Genomic DNA, 20,966 nt, shown 5'->3' on the forward strand with positions numbered 1-20,966 from the left:
ATAACAGGAGCAAATAAGCGACAACAACAACAAGTATCTACACAAAATGCTGGCGAATGTACAAAAACAACAACAACACGAAATTTATTGGCGTAGTTTAAAGAGAGTAACCCAGAATAGCAGTAACATAGTGAAAAGCGTGAAATATAACTTATTAACAACAACAAAAAAGCAAAACAAACATAAGCCAATAGTAACAAAAACACCAAGCAGATCTAGCGGCACGCCTCTAGCGCATGCAAACCAGCTTTACTCGCCAGTGAATATATATTTTGCTTGCTCACACTGCTAGCACGCGCTGGCAACGTTAGTCCGCACTCGCTCTCACCTTACACACAGCCTGCCTGCCCTATAGCGCGCTTATATACTACCATTGCGCCTATGTATTTGTGTTAACGGCCGCTGCGTGCTGCAAACAGACGCGCTCTCACTCGCACAGTAGCGCGCAGGCAAAAAACCTGTCAGACCACTGAGCAGCGACGCAGCGCTGCTGGCACTGCAACAACGCGTTTCTCATTGGATCTGGACACAATTTCAGCCAGTGCGCTGCAGTCAAATTGTGAGGCGCGTGATATGCTTTTAGAGAGCGCCGATGATTGTGTGCGTGAGAGCGTTATAGTAGTGCGGCCGTTGCTGCTGGCTCACTTGAAATTGGCAAACGCGCGCGAGTGAGCGAAAGACTCAGGCATCTAGCGCCTATATGCTTATGTGCAGTCTAAGTGGAAATTCGCGTTGTGTAGTGAAGGCGCGAGGGGCGGTTGCTTCTAACTGGCAGGCGTTTAATGTGCGATCGCATGTGGCGCGGCTATACTCGACGGCGCCGGTCTCAGTTAAACGACGTGGTCGGCCAGAGTAGCAGTGCGAAGAGTTATTGAACGGGCGCGCGCGTCTCTTTTACTTGGAAATTTTTATAGCATTTGACCGACAAAGCAAAACAAAAAAAAAAAATACAAAAGCAAAACGAGAAAAGAAAAAAACACAAGCGGTACTTGTATAGTGTATGAATAGTGGCTTGAACAAAGCAGATAGTGTTAGTGAAAAGAAGAACAAGCATGTAAGCTGAAAAATTGTGAATTACCAACGCGTTTTTTCAACAACGTAACAAAATTTTGTGCCGTTTTGATGATTTGACGAGCTCGATTTTTGCTGGACTTAACGCCTTGACTTGCTGTTCGATGCGCTGTTGTCGACAGCCACGCGTGTGTATGTGCAGGCATTGTATTAGTGATTTTAAAAGTATGTCTATGAAAGTAACAAACGGCAGCCCACTCAGATTTGTGCTCAACTGAACGCTTGCTTGCCGACGGCATTTCATTTGAAAACAACTTTTGATGTGCAAATTCTTCCCATCAACCGCGGCGTTCCATGTGCGCAACTGAAACAAATTTAGTGGGTGCCAGCTGCCATTGCAGCATACGCAAACGTCAGCAGTCCAATGTCAACGGTCGCGACCACGCGCGCCACACTCACTCAAAACGCATTATCCACGCCTGCGACGCCGACGCTGTCACCAGTGATTTGTGTCAATTCATCAGCTTCACTATCGCCGCGCACGTCGCCACTGAACGGACTAACGCCACACGCGCATACGCGCCCCCCCATACTCGATCAGCTGTGCGCGCTGCGTCGACGTCGCATCGATATGCATCCGGATTGTATGCTGTTGCAGGCGCATGGCGTAACAAGTCCGCGTTTGAGCCCGAGCGCCTCTGTTTTGGCAGGTGAGAAGCACAGGCGTCACAGCGACACAATGTCCAGGGAGACGAGCGCGTTGGAGGAGATTGATATGTGCGAATCGATTGATTCAGCTGATGAAATGGATGTGGTGGGCAATGACGAGGGGATTGCTAAGGGGGCGGTTGAGCAAATGCGTTTACGCGAAATTAGTGAATTGGAGGTCAAAACCGCCGCCGCACGCTTAGCCGATGCGGCAGCAATACGCTGCGAAGAGGAAGTGGATACAGAAGCGGATGTAGAAGAGGAAGATGACGCATTGAGTCTTTGCAGTGAGGATAGTGAACTGTCTGTGGGTCAGGAAGGTGGCAGCGCCAGTGCTGCTGCTTGCCAAACAACACCTAGCATTTGTGATTTTAACCAGCGGCGCCGCTTGTTGCTCAACAATGTTGGTAATATGATGGCATTGTGTGCGCCGTCGGCTTTTAGCAGCGTACACGCACCGGCATCAGCGTGCGGCGATGGCAGTGACGCGCGTTCCAGTGCCTCAACGGACGATAATACTATGCAACAACTGGATGAGGAGAGTATTGGTAGTGCAACGAGCTCAGCGCTACAGCAACATGTACCGCTGCAAGCGCAACCAGTGCCAAGCGCGCTCCTAGACCCGTATGTCGTGGCCAGCGCGCTGCGCATGCCTGTGCCGGTGCTGCCGCGCGCCACCAACCATACGGCTAGTTTTCAAACGGAATTTATGCGTAAGTCACACATGTACGCCGAGGAATTAATGAAGCAGCAGATGCAGCTGATGGCGGCGGCGCGGGCTAGCGCGTTTACATTGCGCGGCGCAGGCGTTGCAGACACACTGACGCCGGATCGACGCGCTTTTACGCGCATACCGGGCGCGCCGCAGCCAATGTCCAATTTCGCGGGCATACAATCCCAATTAACGGCCATCACCAAAATGTCACAACTAAGCGCTGCTGCCGCAGCAGCCGCTGTTGCTGTCGCAGCTGTGGCCAATAACAACCAAGTCACGCAACAGCAACAACAAAATAAAACAAATATACCAAATAGCACGGATACGCTGAACAAATTGAGCGCTTTAAGTACGGCGCATACACAACTCTCACCTACAACCGCCAGCGCCGTCTCGAGCCTGAGCCAGTTGCAGGCGCAAATGCAAGCGCATTTTCCCTACGCGCACGCCAATCATACCAATGATAACCTCAACAACAACAACAATCTAAATGAACCAGCGCTCAAATTTAGCATTGACAATATATTAAAAGCAGACTTTGGGAGACGTCTGGCTGAAGGCGCTGCCTGCATGGCTGCTTGCAACAATGTCGCGCGCGCGGCCAAAGGCGTCACTACGCATAATAGTAGCGCTGCGCAGCGCGCGCGTAAAGCGGCAAATACTTTAACGGCTGCTGGCTCTGCTGTGGCTGGCGCCGCCAGTTCCTCTACCGCGATTGACTTAACGCATCTAAGCGCTGCGACGTCGACAGCGACAACCTCAGCAGCGTCGTCCGCAACGCTAAACTTTTCACACACACTGGCGAATATCTGCACAAACAGCAGTGACTCGAATAGCACCGCGGTCAGCAGCAGCTTTGGCGCTACTTCTGAGCATGCTAAGTCGCCCGCGAACGGTGAGTTAAGTGCAGCGTCAGCGAAGTGCACATCGGCGGAGTTTGGCGCGAAGGCGGCGGAAGAGGCGAACAGCAGCGGTAGCGCTGCTAAGTCCAGCGGCACAGGTGCGAGCGGCAGCGGTCCCATCGTTTGGCCGGCGTGGGTGTACTGCACGCGCTACAGCGATCGACCCAGTTCAGGTAAGTGCGATGGCTTGTGTTCAACGAAATGTGGGGATGTTTATGTGGAAAAAATATTTGAAATCGCTGTTAGATATAACAACCAATATATAACCACTTTATAACCAAAATTCAAATTTTGTTTCAATAAGAGTGAAGGATAACCAATATATAACCACTTTATAACCAAAACTCAAATTTTGTTTAGTAGCGTTTTTCTTTCACTTTAAACTTAAGAAAAGTGATGTTACGTTATTTTGCATTTAAGGTAACGTTTTACTTCAAAATAAGGACTTTTAAACAAATGTGTTCTAATGAAAGAATAAACTTTGAAAAAAAAAAACTTTTGGTTTGAAAGTAAGCTTAGTAATTACTATACCTTTCTTCTGAATTACTGCACGAAGACGATTTGGCATGCTTCGGACCAAATTTTCTACTTTTTTCATTGGAACATTATCCCATCGACGCTTCATCTCTAAGAAAAATTATTGCAAGTTTGTGCTGCATTTTAATGTGCTGGAGTTCCGAAATGACCACAAATGCTCACTTGGATTCAAAACGGATGACTGAACTGGCCAGTTTAGTTTTTCGATTAAGCTTTCTGCAAAAAAGCGAGTAGCCAGGCGAGATGTGTGTTTGTTGGAAGGTAAATGAATCCAAATTAATTTTCCTGCACTTTTTGTCAAATTTTCGCCATCTGCAACTACCCCGCCTACAGCAAATTGTGAGAAACAACCCCAAATCATGAGAGAACCTCCTCCATGCTTCACTAATGATTGTATGCACTGTGGTTTTAAGCCATCGGAAGGTTTGCACCCCACTTGCTCACATTTTCTTTAACTCTTTAGCTCGTTTTTGGATTCATCGGACTAAATTACTTTATTCTAAAAATGTGGTTTGCATATTTACTTAGATATTGTTTGGAAACATCCAAACTAAAACTCTCGATCAACTCTCTCGATGAAATTTTAGGGTTTTCAACATCTTTTCTTCGTATAAGTCGCTCAGCGTGTATGGAAATTTTGTGCTTTTGACCTCCACCGTATTGGGTCTGGCGTGTTGTTATTTTTCTTTAAGTTTTTAAAAACCTTTCCTGCCCTTCTGATCGAAAAGTAATATTTTTTCTTAATTTTTTTTAACGTTTCACTCCTCTTCCTTTCCTCTACAATTAAGTTCCGAATTTATTCTGCTTCGATTTTCTTTAGTTTTCCGTATTTTTCACTAAAAACAGAACAAGAACTTATTCACCATAAAGAAATTCACTTAATAAATTCAAATTTATGAAAGCTGTGGTCAGATTCAGTTTTAGCTTGAAAGAAATGAACCAAAACTAAAATTATACTTTCATTTGATGCGGACTCATAGGTACACCAGCGAAGGCTAATCACTCTCGAGCGAGTAAATATTTTTTCCGTATAAATAATAAGTGCAAATTTTACTCCAATTGTTGATTTACATAACGATGCATATTCATGGTACGCTTTATGAATTTATTCTTAAGAGAAAATGTAGGAAGTAAATGAATGCTTTGAGGTTGACAGTATGTAATATATTGTATGATATTTATTTATACTTTCATTTGATAACTAGTGTATATAAATATACAATACCTAATTTACGAACTGATTTTTGTTTTTTTTTTTAATTTTTTCACAAAAAAAATTCTGATTTCTTAGAAAATTGCAATTTTATCTAGACCAGCGTGGATAATTTTTGAAAGCCAAAAAAATTATAGTAGCATGAAATCCCTTGGAAACGATAGAAAAATAATAAAAATGAAAGAAAAATAATTTACGGGCGATCTGAGGTAGGGAAGGGAAAGTGGAAGATGCGGGGCGTGGTTGAATTTTTATAGGTTAAAAACGGTTTATCCCGATTTCCCGCTTAAGTACGAGTCCTATAAATAAAAGGATAAAATAAATAAAAGTAATTCGCCAAAGTTTTAAGAAATGAAAAAATCTACAGCTTTTGTATCAACACATTTTAGACATAACCTCAAAATGTATGCGAAAAAGTTGTTGGGGTTTTTATTTCGTCACCAGAAATGCAAAACAACGTATCAACAAAAAATCTATTATTTATTATTATTAATTTTTTATTGCTTACGATTCATAACATCATATTACATATATGTAGCATAAAATTTTCTGCTGCCGCTGTCAGATATAACCAATATATGTATAACCATTTTATAACCAAAACTCACATTTTCTTTCAATATGAATGGTTATATCGTTTTTTCTTCGCCTTAAACTGCATCTGAAAAGTGATGTTACGTTATTTTGCATTTTGGGTGACGATAAATACATAGACACAATTCACCCTTTCTTTTTATTAACTTGAACTTGTATAAAATGTTTCGTTCAAAGTTAAGTGACAGATGCTATACGAGTAAGCGGTCGAAATACTGATACATGAACTTGTATTCAAATATAGTCACCTCAAACGCATCAAAAAATTCGAATTTGAGTTTTATATTATTTATACAGTTCATTGCATAACTTAAAGGGTTAGGTGGTTTTGAAATTTTCAAAAAATCGATTTTTTGTTTTTTGTACATAATACAATATGTTTAAAATATTCTCCCAAAAGAATCTGAAAAAATATGAAAATTTTAATTTTTTTTTGTTTTCCTTCGTTCAAACACGAGATTTATATATGTACTAATGGAATATTTTTGGTTTTTTAATTTTAAATGAACCAAATAATAAGTTATGCTGTCTACGGGCAGAGCACTTTTTTGTGAGACACCCAGGGAGATGAGGTCTCAACGACTGAATTTTCAACATTTTTATATCAAAATTTCAGGAGGCATTGTTCAAATATGTACCTTTGATATGCCATATTATATTTTTGAAATATACCTTTTTTTGTGCCTCAGGAACCCACCTTAAGCTTCTGCTTTGACTTGTAATCAACTAAACTTAAAAATTTCGTTCAATATGAGTACTTTCTATTTTATATTGCGTTTTTCCTTCTTCTGTAAAATGTGAAAAGCGATGTTATGTTATTTTCCAATTTACGATATTTAAGTATAATATAATTAATTACACTAGTTTAAAGTCATGTTACGACTGTTATGTTAGAGGCTGTTTCTTGCTAATTTTAGGTTGCCAAAACCGAAAATGATAGTAAATATTTTCTAACAGCTAAGATTTTTTGTGTTGTAGCTAAGGTATTTATTAAAATAATAAAAATAGCTGTATGTGTTGGAAAATTGTTGAACTTAAATCCGTAATAAGTACACCTCAATTGCCGCACAGATCTCGTAGCACATTAGGAGCAAATTTTTCTTTCGGATTTGTTGTGTAGTGTTATTAACCCAAAAATGAAAATAATCCGTGTTAATTTCGAGTGCAAGCTTTAATATAAGCATTATTATTAAATAATATAAGGGAATAAAGTGGGAAATTTCATTGCGTATGCGGGAAATGTTCTACGCATCATGCTGAACAATTTTGGGCCTAAACCCGAGTTTGCGCCAGCTATTTTTTAGGTGAAGTTCAGTTTTTCGGAATTATAAAAATTTCTTCGTTAGTTTGAGACATAGGAATAAAATTTAACACATAAGTGCATTTTAACATTCTACCGATCATTTCGCGAAATCAGCCTGATCGGACAACTACATCATATATCTTCCATACAACCGTTTATTCATATATTTTATTTTTTGAAACATTGTGCCTTATACTTTGTATTTTGAGGCTGCCATCCTTTCGTGCTTGTCGCACTCGAAGGTGAAGTATGCGTCTCTCTATTCTCTATTTAACACAAACCCAAGCGCAGCTAATTAAAAGTTTACGCGCATCAAATAATCATAACACTCAAATACGCATGCATGTGCCATAGATGTACATATGTATGTGTGCATGTATGGCGCATAGCAAAGGCAATAATCCCAAAAACAACAAACAATAAGTGGTTAAGCAATAAATAATAAAACAAACGGCTGTGGTAGCGGTAGAACAACAAAATTACAATGTGCGAACAACCCCTGGTAAATATGTCTGTATGTATGTGTTTGCATATCTTTATGTGTATGTGTGTGTGTGTATGGTTTGGGAACACCCTTCAAAACGCAGTTAAGAGAACGCGCAGCTGCTGCTTCTTATATGCGCTATTATATGCATATCTTTGTATGTGTGTGCGTGCGAGTGTTGCCACTGCGTTTAATAAATGTCAGGGGTCGCAAACACACGCACACATACGCAACTTGCACACATATACAGCCATTTGCGCATTGAACGCCTCCTAAGTAAACCATACATCTTTATTTACATATGTATATACATACATATATGGTATGTACATATGTTATCAACTGATTTATGTACTCATGTTTGTATATTTGTTTACATACATACGTACTCTCTTCATTGAGCTCATTATGCTAAGCAAACACTTATCGAGTGCGACTTACGTAACTTTCCGCTGTCTTCCCCTAAATATCACTAGTTGTTTTTGTAGCTAGCACTCAACCACTTTGTGCTTACTTTCCACAAGTTTCATTTTCCTCCCTCACTTGCGCACTCTCACGCCGCTTTTCTTGTTTTCTGTCAAACGCTTACAATTATGGGTGCTTATGAATTTATTTTATGACACCGCAGAGTATTCGCATTTTGGTTGACTCATCCTGCCGGCTTTCTGGCTTATCCCTAATAAACCCAAATTGGCGTTGGACCACAAAAAGCTACGACAAGCTCATGCATATCTATAAGTATGTGTGCGTGTGGTTACCTCGGTGTGGCAGCTCGTAAAGTGGTGTTGAGAGTGGATAATTGTTTTTGACTTGTGATTTTTCGGTCGTAAGGTTCCATGGTGGGGAGCTAATGTTTTTGTGCCCAAATTATGTGTGTGTGTTTGTATTTATTTGAGTATGTGTGCATACGTGTTTGTATTTCTGCTTCTTGTAGTTAATTTCACAGCACTTTGCCGGTTGGGTTGGACGGTATTTGGGCCCAAATAGCACTCATTAAGTCTAGTGCTTGCGAGTGTTAGTTGGTATGCAAGGAATGTGTTATGATTTATAACCTCGATTGTGTTGAGTAGAGATTTTTAGCACTTAAAAATTATTTTGTGTGTTCTAAGAGCGAGCAATTTTCTCGAGTATTTGTTTTATGCGAAAAATGTTTGCTTTAAATCCGTTTTTAAATAGATATTTTGGGTTTTTGAATATGTGTTAATTATTTTCAAAACACATTGTCACAAAAAGTACCTGGAAATTGTTAATAAAGCGCAAAATATGTAATTTTTCATCAATATTTATTCAAAGTAATCAACACCAGACGTAATACACTTATGGCAACGATTTCGCTAGTCCTGGGTAACACTTTTCATGAGCACTTTTTGCGATGGCCATCAGCGAATTTTGTTTTATCTTTTCGGTTGACTGACAACGGATTCTACGGAGTTGCAATTTCAGTTTTAAGGACATGAAAAATTAACATTGAGTCAAATCTGGTCTATACGGTAATTGATCGATGGTATTCAGTGCTGTTTTGGCTTTAAATTTGGTCACAACCGTGGCTCGAATATGATGTTCTTCCACAATTCCGGAAGTTTTTGACGGATGTTCTCACGCAAACGCCTCAATACGGGCAAATAAACTCCTTATTGACTGTCTGTCCCTCCGGAACAAATTCACGAATATCGAAAAAAAAATAAGCCTCACTTTGATTTTTGAGCGGCTTTGACGCGATTTTTTTTGGTTTCGACTCGTTTTTTTCCCTCCATTCCGATGATTGTTGACTTGTTTGCATGTCAAACTTATAAACCTATGTCTCATCAGCAGTTATATGCTCTCCATAAATGTGGGATCGGAATTCGAAAAGACACTTGTTTACGGTGCACATTTTGAAAAAAATTTATCGTGGCGAGTCGAGCAAGAACGCGTTTCAAACCCAAAATATCCACAAAAATCATTTGAACGACTCGCGAGAGATGTCGAGCTCTCTAGCCATCTCTCTAGTACTCTAGTACTTTCATGTCGATTTTCAAGCACTATAACCTTTACTTTTTTAATATTTTCATCAGTTGAAGAAGTCGAAGGTCGTCCAAAACGAGGCATGTCTTCAACGATCTCTCCACCGTCTTCTTATTTTTATCTTCTAGAACGATTTTTATCTTTTACAAAATTTGCGAGAAACTTATCGTGCCATGATTTAAACACCCTGTAAAAGCTTCATTTTTAAATTAAAAATTCTTAAGTGAAATGATCAAATTTAAAAAAACGCCACATATATATGATATATTTTTTGAGTATAAACTCCGCTCTGAAAGCTCAAAATAATCAATAAAAGTGTTAGAAGAGAACATAATCAACTTCAAACAGTGGCGAATTATCCATGAAGAATCTCCTTCAAATCCTTTGTGATACTCTCACAGCAGCAAACATGTTCGTTCTGGAAAATTTAAATTTTTGGAAAATAATATATTCAGAAATCAGTTGCATAAAAAATGTCATTTGCTTCAAACAGCAGTTTCGATGTGAAATAGAAAGATTGCGAAATATTCGAAATCATTTGGTTTGCAGAACACCTTAACTGAAATCATTCGGTTTGTTAAAACGAAATCACATCAATTTCATTCGGTCACTAAAACTTGTCTGACAGAGATTTTCCGTTCTCTATAAACACTAAGAATAACAGAATTGCTTTTTACTAAACTGCCTCATATACCCGACTTCATGCAGAGCTTCTCGAGTATATTCGCCAAGAAATATACTCAAAATTCCTCATGTCAACATAAATTTATTTTCAACTTATTTGATAGTCAGTCGATTTTACAATCACTTATATAATTTTTTTATTAAACATTTGTATATACACACATATGCATTTTGTCATTCATTCGATTAATTAACCCGAAAGCAGCCGTCAGTTGTCAATTGGCCGCAGCCAGAGTTGCATATTCCTCAATACATAAATATTCCGGTACTAAAGCAATGAAAACATAAAATTTTTTGACGACTCTCATTTTAGTTTATGGCCATTTTAATTGGCAGTTGGCGCGCTTTATGCCGCACATCTGCATTTTTCGGTGTGTCGAAATTTTGCATTTTTGATTGCATTTAATTGCGACAATATCATATTCGAATACACCAACAACAAAGTTAATTCTCATAAAAACATTTTACGCTAAAGCCAAACAATTTGGCATTTCAAGAAAGGAAAAAAAAATTGTACTAAAAAGAGACGTATCATGTTAGATGCGGTATTAGATATAGACTAAGGAGTTTCTTACTAAAAGTGAATTAAAATAATTTTAACTGTTGATTGTACTAAATTATTTTAGGTGATATTCTAGTCTTAATGTCCGAATTTCGTGCGTTTTTTTGAAAATTGATAAAAAAACATGCTTTTGATCTTTTTACTATCCATTTGTATATTTTTTATTTGAAGAGCACATAAAATTAAATAATAAAAAAAAAACAGAAAATTTCACATTGAGTAGAGAAAAAGGGCCGTGTCCTCGTCGCCATGATTTCTACCCTTATGAAAAATAAAACATTGTTGGATTTTTGATTAGCACGAAAATTTCAAAAAGCTATGAAACTGGAAAAGACAATTTCATAAATGGTCGTGGCTCAAAAATAAAGGTCGATTTCTTCATAATTTTTTTTAGTTTTGTCGATTTTTAAAAAATATTTATTACAAATTTATTTTTTTTGTTGGTTCATGTGATAGATACATATGTATATATATATAGAATTAAATCGACTGATTAGAACTTAAAATATCGAGTCAACTGCATCAAAAAAGTAATTTTGAGAAAAACGGATTTTAAAGTTCGTTAAAGTCCAGTTGCTACGACACTAAAACGGCTATAACTTCGGAAATAATTTGAATTTTGAAAAATTCGTTTAGGGAGATATTTTTCGAAAGAGAAATAAATTTAAAAGTTAGTTTCTTTATAGCAGAAATTTAAATATTCATTTTTGTTTTTTTAATGATCACCCTTATGCATATATACATACATACGTGCATATACATACATATAATTTTTGAGAAAACTGTCTGCAAAATACAATTTTGCTCAAAGGGAGTAAAAAACATATGCATACATATACATATGTACATACAATTTCTACAAAACTCTGCCGCCTTCAACTTGGCTCAGCGCTTAATCGACTTAATGGCCGTTTCAACACTTTTAGGCAGCCACCGCTAGAGGTTAAATATGAGAAAAAACTTAACTCGAAACATCAACACTTACCACACTCACCGTAATTGAGCATTTCTCCGCCGTAGACAGACTTGGACTTGGTCTTGGGCTTGAAAAAAGACCAACAATAAATTAGGCAAAATGTTGCACTTGTTGTTGCTGTACGACTTTTGGCTCTGGCGACCGCTAAAATGATGCAGCAATTACCTTTTTTCCACTGCTCCGTGAAAAAAGTAGACAAGACGGTGGCGGCCATGGCGAATCGGCATTTCATTGCATTGAGGGAGTAGCATGAAGTGACTAAGGTGCAACTAGATACATGTGAATATAGCATAGGTATATAAGTAAATATGTGCATAGGTGGCACATAGAGTAAAAAAAATGTTTTTGTTTGTAGCAGAGCGTAACGGAAGTTGGAAAATTGCGCAATTGGGAAAATTGAAAATCGTTTGTTTACTTTTGGTAGCCACTGTTGCAGTGTGGCGGGGAAATTGCTTAATGACGAACGCTTTGCGAATGGAAAATTGCCCAGCAAAATGTCGAGCGGAGACAATAGGGCGGTAAGGTGCATGGAATGGTTGTAGTTGTAGTTGTGGTTCAAGGTGCCCTTGTCCGTGAGCGTGGGGCATTTCAATTGCTTGGCAGCGGCAATTTTAAAGTAGCTGCACATTTGCACGGTTTGTTTGCACAACCAAGTGTGGCAGTGACAGTTGGAAATGTTGCTCTTTAAAATGGTTGAAAATGGAAGCGAATACTTTTGCATAAAGTGGATGAGAAAATGGGCTAATCTAGCTGGGACGTTTTATATAGTATGTGATTTTTATAGAGTATGTTGAAATCGTTTCATTTCTTTTAGCAAAATGTTGAGAGAAAATCTTAGGGAAATGCTGGTTGATCCGCATTACTCGTTATGAACAGAGGTATTCACTACCGCAAGGAATGATCTTTCCTTTACTCTAGGTTCCATCTTGCAACTAGAGTTAGACCAGTATCTACATAATAAACAACTAGCTTACAAATTCAAATATAATGGAGATTGCGAACTGATATTTTCCCAGAATATTTTTATTTTTTAATTTAGAATCATTTAGTGCCTCAAAGAAGACTTCTATATTGGCAATTAGTAAGCATAACACGAGAATCGTACTATAAGGTGGATGCATAAGAACATCTCAACCAAGATCCCGGAGCTTCTTGCGAGTTTACTCATTCTGGAGTCCGTGCAGTTGAATTGTAAAAGTCGGGTTTTTCTAGGAGTTACCCTTGGAGTGAGGATGTGAGCTGTAGGTGGTGGTTTTTTTATGGAACCCGCAGAAGCGGAGGTCGCACTTTGGTGTTTTTTGGCGAGGGCACTGTAGGGTGAGCAGGGGACAGACTTCTGGAATACAACATCTGCAGTACTGAGTCACGTATGGCACATTACATTCAACCGTGGTGGGCCTACCGGAACACGTCAGAGTTGCACTTGACTGATATAATGTTCCAACATATGGCGGTCTGACAAACGGAGCAGGCTCAGCGAAGAACAAAGTAAGAAACCCAACTTCCTTAACCGCTAGAGGAACTTTACATCACTTCATACTCAGATGTTGGTACGATATTGACGTCAGGCAATGGATTTGTTGTCACGTATACACAAGTAAACATTTGTCTTACCTAGTTTCTCCCTTCTTCTCTGCAAGAAGCCTGACACTCTTACTCACTCCATCTACAATGACCATATTCAAGAACTGGACGAAGGAGTACACAGTGGTTCTCAATATCACAGTCGATTGCATTGAAATTCGGACAGTCAACAGCCTTAAGAACCCTAAGGCTTTAGGCGTTGGACTTGACGATTTATGCTCCTTCACTCCGCATACGATTATTGCCAAAGTACAGAGCAGCAATAAAATCTCCAAGTCGCTAGTCGGCAGCACCTGAGGAAAGGATAAAGAAACGTCGCAGGCAACATACATAGGATATTAATGAAATTCTTTATTACTGTGAAAGCCATTATGTATGGAGTTCGATTTCTATTGCATGGCCACCACGGCCACGCTTGCAGAGGTCCAGACGCCGAACCCAATTTTTGACGATACTGCCGCAATTTCACGTCCGATATTCGTACGAAGTTCATCAATCGGCGGACTTGACGTAGCCCCACAGTCCAATTGACTTTGCCATTTCGTGGGATAAAACGTTCACTAAATTTTCTGTTATCATTGAGCGGTAGCGATTCCCCTTCACAGTAACGTACCGATCTTGATCATCGCAGAAGAAGACGCCAATGGCCCATAAACCGCACCAAATCGTAACTTTTTCGGGATACAATGTTGACTCATGGAGTAAGTGTGGATTGCTGCCAGACCAATAACTCATATTTTAGTTATGGACGAAGCCATTCGGCCAGAAATGAGCCTCATAGCTGAAGATAGTTTTTCAATGAAAATTCGGATCATTTTCAAGTTGTTGCTTAGCCCAATTCACGAACACACATTCTGGTGGTCAAGTGCCTTCGGTTCTTGCTTCAATTTGATCTTGTAGGGATGTAGGCCAAGGATTTTTTTTAATTTCGCCACACCGACGTCACAGAGACGCAACGCTTGAGAACGACGTGTGAGAGACTGATTTTGGTCTTCCTCAATTCATGCGCTAGCGGCAGCAATATTCTCGACACTACGGGCACTTCATCGTCTCACTGGTATGGGCACATTTTGTACTGTACCTGAAAGAAATGTCAATATGACATCGTTTGCTGTCCCTATCAGTCTACTTTTGTAGCGTACCTATTAAAAAACCAAAAATGTTCGCCTGAATGTGGTGAAACGCTGTTGAAGAAGCTTCAGACGTATACTGTATAATTACGGTAATTACAGGATGCCTCTTGAAGTCTCTCGTCGAACACGTGCATGGATATCCACAGTGGAACCATTAACAGCTTCACCGACTCCCTTCTAGTCAATATCGTACTTGGAGGGAAGACACCACCCATAGCAGACGAAGAGCTCGATTTGCCCGGAGAATCTAGACTGAGATTATCGCAACTTCGTTTTGGATATTGTAGAAGATTAAACCCCCCACAATCTGCGCCAACTACCGTGGGATTAGCCTCCTCAACATCGCATATCAGGTTCTATCGAGCGTATTGTGTGAAAGATTAAAGCCCACCGTCAACAAACTGATTGGACCTAATCAGTGTGGCTTTAGACCTGGAAAATCAACAACCGACCAAATATTCACCATGCGCCAAATCTTGGAAAAGACCCGTGAAAGGAGAATCGACACACACCACCTCTTCGTCGATTTCAAAGCTGCTTTCGACAGCACGAAAAGGAACTGCCTCTATGCCGCGATGTCTGAATTTGGTATCCCCGCAAAACTAATACGGATGTGTAAACTGACGTTGAGCAACACGAAGAGCTCCGTCAGAATCGGGAAGGACCTCTCCGAGCCGTTCGATACCAAACGAGGTTTCAGACAAGGCGATTCCCTATCGTGTGACATTTTCAACCTGTTTCTGGAGAAAATAGTTCGAGCTGCAGAACTTAGTAGAGAAGGTACCATCTTTTATAAGAGTGTACAGCTGCTGGCGTATGCTGATGATATTGATATCATCGGCCTTAACACCCGCGCCGTTAGTTCTGCTTTCTCCAGACTAGACAAGGAAGCAAAACAAATGGGTCTGGCAGTGAACGAGGGCAAGACGAAATATCTCCTGTCATCAAACAAACAGTCGTCGCACTCGCGAATTGGCACTCACGTCACTGTTGACAATCATAACTTTGAAGTTGTAGATAATTTCGTCTATGTAGGAACCAGTATTAACACCACCAACAATGTCAGCCTGGAAATCCAACGCAGGATTGCTCTTGCCAACAGGTGCTACTTCGGACTGAGTAGGCAATTGAAAAGTAAAGTCCTCCCTCGACGAACAAAAGCCAAACTCTATAAGTCGCTCATAATTCCCGTCCTGCTATATGGTGCAGAGGCTTGGACGATGTCAACAACTGATGAGTCGACGTTGCGAGTTTTCGAGAGAAAAGTTCTGCGAAAGATTTATGGTCCTTTGCGCGTTGGCCACAGCGAATATCGCATTCGATGGAACGATGAGCTGTACGAGATATACGACGCTATTGACATACATAGTTCAGCGAATTAAAAGACAGCGGCTACGCTGGCTAGGTCATGTTGTCCGAATGGACGAAAACACTCCAGCTCTGAAAGTATTCCCCGCAGTACCCCCCGCGGGAAGCAGAGGAAGAGGAAGACCTCCACTCCGTTGGAAGGACCAAGTGGAGAAGGACCTGGCTACGCTTGGAATATCCAATTGGCGCCACGTAGCGAAAAGGAGAAACGACTGGCGCGCTGTTGTTAACTCGGCTATAATCGCGTAAGCGGTGTCTACGCCAATTAAGAAGAAGAAGAGGAAGATTAAACTCCTATTATTCAGCGTGCTTCTGCACGGGTGAGAGAATAGACATTACAATGCGTTCCAAAGAGACGATAATATTATTAGAGAATTTTTTCTATAATTCTAAATACAACAAAAAAAACATTTTGAAACAATATGAAATTCTATGAACTGCCTCCGTTTACCTTTCAACTGACTACTTTCGTCGATCCAGAATACAAGCCACAGCGAAAATGACCAATTAAAGCAACAGCTGATTTCGTCAGGTCGTAATTAAGGTGACCATAATCATAAAATGAACAAATAACAACAAATATAAGAGAAGAAAAAATTTATGAGATTAATCAAACTCAGCTCACATAGGCGTAATTTCGTGTCCTGAGGGTCGCTTCATTTTATCAGCTTGAAGCCGCTATTTGAATTCAACGGTATTATATGCAAAAATCAACTGAAATTTAATTAAAATTTCGTTTGGAATCGAATTTCTATAAGCAACTAATGCCAAATTAAGAACCGCTGGATATATACCAACCAATGTGTTTAAGTGAATTTCGCGCGAATCGATACCCTACCTTCCACATGCAGTGCCCGCCTTTGCACGTTGTGTCATGTTGCGCATTTTGTTGTTGCCACACATGCTTGCCACAATGGCAGACACGCTTGCAAAGTCTAGTTCTATTTTGCCAATTATTATTGCGTTTTTGTTATGATTGTTGTTTTCTTTTTGTTTGTTTTGTTTCTGTTGTAGTCGTTATTGCAGTTGACGTTTGCAACTGCGTATTGCGGTTAAATTATCTGGCCGCTGCTGTCGCTGAAAATGACATTTTAATGAAATGTTCAAAGTTTAGTTGCAGATGTTTTTATTGTTATCGGCGTTTTTTTCGTTCGCTCAATTCGTTTATTTGCTGTCATGCGCCATATTTGTCGGTTAAACGAAAAATTAAATACCTCACTTAATAATTACGCACTCGGCCATATGTATGCCTTCATGTATTTATTGCTGTGTGTGTGTGCAGTCGCCTTTGTGTTGGCAGTTCAATGTGTTTGCAAGGTGAAACGCTATAATTGGCTGGCGGAGTGACATTTTTATTTGCAAAATGCTGTGCAAAGAAATGCTAAAATTTGTTTTCTTTAATAAGAGCCTTTATGGGTATGTACATACTATATATATTATATATATGTATGTATGTACATATATGTGTATGCGAGTAAGTGTGGCACCAAGTTAATGTGCATTTGGAAGAAGATTCCTTGTCGGGATATTGTTGTCTAGTTTCAGGTCTTGTTCTTCCTTTTCGTTGTTTGGCGCAGTGGGTAGTGTGTGGAATAATTTCAGAGCTGGAGTGTTTTCATCCATTCGGACGACAAGACCTAGCCAGCGTAGCCGCTGCCACTTAGTTTGCTGAGCTCTGTCAATGTCGTCGTATATTTCGTACAGCTCATCGTTCCATCGAATGCGGTATTCGCTGTTGCCAATGCGCAAAGGAACATAAATCCGCCGCAGAACCTATCTCTCGAAGACTTGTAACGTCGACCTATCAGATGTTGGAATCGTTTATGCGTCTGTACCATATATCAAGAAGGGATGATGAGGACTTGTGTAGTTTGATCTTTGTTTGTCGGGAGAGGACTTTACTTCTCAATTGCCTACACAGTCCGAAGTAGCACCTGTTGACAAGAGTTATTATGCTTTGGATTTCGAGGAAATTATCTACGACTTCGAAGTTAAGACTGTCAACAGTGACATTTGATGGCAGGAGATATTTTGTTTTGTCCTCATTCACTACAAGACTCATTTGTTTCGCTTCTTGTCCGATAAGAACAAAGTAGAACTAACGGCGCGGTTGTTGTGACCAATGACATCAATGTTTTCGGCGTACGCCTGCAATTGCACACTTTTTTAGAAGGCAGTACTTTCTCTGCTCAGATCTGCAGCTCGTTTTATCTTCTCCAGGAGTTAATTGAAGAAGTCGTACGATAGGGAATCAAACGCCTTGTCTGAAACCTTGTTTGGCTTGGTAAGGTCCTTGTCGATTCTGATAGAGCTTTTGGCCTTGCTTAACGTCAGTTTACTCAGCCATATTAGTTATGCGCATCCTCAGATCCGTGCTCGGCGTGCATCGCAGACGATATTGTTGCTGTCAAGCAGATCGAAGAAGGCACGTATGAGCCTATCCGTCATCACGCGCAACAATTAGAGCAATTTCATGGATGATTTAGCGGTAGGAACGACTATTAAGTGCGCCGCATGTTCGGTGAATAATTCAACGATGAAGCTTGCTTTTGATTGAATAGGTTTGGAGTGATGATAATCCACAAGCCATTCTTAAAACGCTTTTACATCCTCAAAAAGTCACTGTTTGATGTGCTCTATGGATAAAGTTAGACATTGGTGCATATTTCTTCAAAAATGGTCAATGGGGAACGCTCATTGCTCTCATGTCTAATGACTTCTCCGTACCCGCATTGGAGGTGTTGATGTGGATGACGGCCATCGACACAATTAATTTATTGAAAATAATTTATTCGAGTCACCCACGGCGGTCACTTGCCAGGAAACATGTTTTAAATATAATAAAGCAAATATTTTGGCCATAAAATTAAATTTCAAACGCTTTAGACTTCTTGAAAGCCACATTTCTATAAGAAGCATCCTCTACTTAGAGACGATTAAATGTTGCAGTAGATGAGAAGCTTTACGATAGAATTTGCCATAGTTGTTTGCTCCTCCATGCCTCAAGGAGCTCGCTATCAAAGACTAAAATTTAGTGTTGGTGCGAAAAAGTTTTGAAAATATTAAGTATTCACCTTTTGCCATCTTTGCTGTCAGATAGATTGAGTGATCCATTAAAATTGTCGACTTATCTCAATGGAAATAATTAAAAAGTTCAAAGTTTTAAAATGGGCGATCTGTAATTTGGAAATTTAGTAGGTTCTCCATGCTTTCTTCGACTGCAACAGCTTGGTGTATTAGTTGATGGTAATACTGAAGCCCAATACATAATATTATCTGGCTAGTCTAGGAAGTTTTTTGTAGCTAAAAGAAGTTTTACAGAAAAAACTCGTGTGAAAATTTGTTCCTGCAAAATCTGTGGCAAAAGTCAACCACTCGACTAATCAACTTTGGTCTGGAAAATTATGAAATTTCAATATTATGAAGAGAAAATAAATCCACTTCGGCATATGTAGTGCCTCAGCCTGCAAGAAGTTTTCCCACACAAAGTGATCCGCCTTATTATCCGTATTGGGACAAAGTCAGACAGAGACATCCGTTTCTCAGCAATTGAATTAAAGGAAATGAAATTGTGAAATTAGTTAATAAAGTGAATTGCAAGTTCGAAATAATTAATCAAATAACAATTAATTAATAAATTGAATTGCAATTCGAAGCGATTAATCAAATAACAATAAGAAGTTGCACATGTACTTATGTGTTAGGGTGGGTCAAAAAACTAATATTTTTTACTGGGTACTCTGTGAAAAGTGTGATTAGACAACTTCAGCGAGTGGAAGTGAAACCAAATGTCGTTGAGATCTCGAGCTTCAATTTCAGGCATCAAATAGTCGGTTATCATGGCACCATAACGGTGACCATTTACGGTTACGTTCTCACCAGCATCATTTTTGACGAATTATATACCGCTGATTCCACCAAACCGTTGTTTCTTCCGGATCAAACGGCAGCTCTTGAATCTCTTCAGGTTGCTCTTCTTCCCAAATGCGGCAATTTTGCTTGTTTACATACCCATTGAGGCAGAAATTCGCCTCATCGCTGAACAAAGTTTGGCTCGAAAGCATCGGATCTTCTCGGAACTTTTCAAGAGCCCATAGACCGAAGCGCTGTCGCTTGGGAAGGTCGAGCGGCTTCAGTTCGCGCTTTCATTTCAATATCTCGACGTAAAATGCGCCAAGTTGTTTCATACGTCAGTCCGAAACGAATCTACTTGGATAACCAGTTATATGGCTTTCAGAGCACCCTAATATACATACATATATAGGTGTGTAGATGTAGGTACTACAAAAGTGCAACTCTCTGGTGATTAAAAATCAATATAAAATGTATAATGCAATTATGAAGTATTTCCCGTACACAGTTATAGAAATTTACAAACACACAGTAAGTACATATGTAATATGCAACATTACGCACAATACGCACATCTATTTGTTGCATGCAACAGTCAATGAGCAATGCGCGCAATGCCACCGACAACTTGGCGGAAATATTTGCGCACTCAAAACAATGTGAAAATCGTACCGCTTAGCTGAAACAACAACAACAGCATGCAACAATGACAACAGCATGCAACACCATGAGTCACGGAGGCAACAGTCGCCAGGAGAGCATTAAAATCGCCAATAACACTAACAATAACAACCGAACGGCACAGCAAGTCAGTGCAACCACAACACCAACAACACCAACAACAACAGCAACAATTAAATGCTTTCCACAACAACAAACAATCGATGATGACGCCGTCGCCGGCGCAGAATGTTGAGCAGGCGTTGCCGGCGCTTAGCTTGTTGCACGTACTCCCATGTACATATGTATATGTATGTGTATGTATGTGTGTGTTGTAGGTTGGTGAATACCAAATGCGAAAAGTGGAAATTTTTGAATAATTAATTGGAAAATGATACGTTAGCGCCGGCGTGCGACTTTTTAATTATGATTTAATGGAGCCGCGGCTGTCATAAACGTTGTTGTTGTTGTTATTGCTGACGCCCCTTCGCCGCATCGATTGGCGGCAATAAAGTATATGAAAACGACTGCGATTTTGATGAGAGTTCGGGCGCGCCTATAGGCAACTATGCCCTCATATAGGCCTGCAATAACAACAACAAAAGCAATAGCAACCACACACGTTCTAATATTGTACACCACAAAGCGGTTATGCTACGCGGCAATTGATTGTAAT

General features: G+C 39.9%; 1 protein-coding gene across 1 annotated transcript; it reads left to right on the forward strand.

Annotated features, from left to right (window-relative positions):
* The first annotated feature begins 862 nt into the window (after nucleotides 1–862).
* Nucleotides 863–20,546, forward strand: LOC126754965 (uncharacterized). The gene is made up of 3 exons (XM_050467201.1): nucleotides 863–3,509; nucleotides 20,139–20,161; nucleotides 20,310–20,546. Exons 1-3 carry the CDS (start codon nucleotides 1,436–1,438, stop codon nucleotides 20,544–20,546), a joined length of 2,334 nt encoding a protein of 777 aa, XP_050323158.1. The 5' UTR covers nucleotides 863–1,435.
* The last annotated feature ends 420 nt before the right edge of the window (nucleotides 20,547–20,966 follow it).

The sequence above is a fragment of the Bactrocera neohumeralis genome, chromosome 4 (assembly GCF_024586455.1).
Source record: "Bactrocera neohumeralis isolate Rockhampton chromosome 4, APGP_CSIRO_Bneo_wtdbg2-racon-allhic-juicebox.fasta_v2, whole genome shotgun sequence".
Taxonomy (NCBI): Eukaryota; Metazoa; Arthropoda; class Insecta; order Diptera; family Tephritidae; genus Bactrocera; species Bactrocera neohumeralis.

Excerpts from the sequence above, each read along its gene's own strand:
- LOC126754965 (XM_050467201.1), top strand. The coding sequence starts at position 1,436 with ATGTCAACGGTCGCGACCACGCGCGCCACACTCACTCAAAACGCATTA. Across the intron at positions 3,510-20,138 it reads CAGCGATCGACCCAGTTCAG|TTATAGAAATTTACAAACAC; the intron begins GTAAGTGCGATG and ends TCCCGTACACAG. Across the intron at positions 20,162-20,309 it reads TAGAAATTTACAAACACACA|CTGAAACAACAACAACAGCA; the intron begins GTAAGTACATAT and ends CGTACCGCTTAG.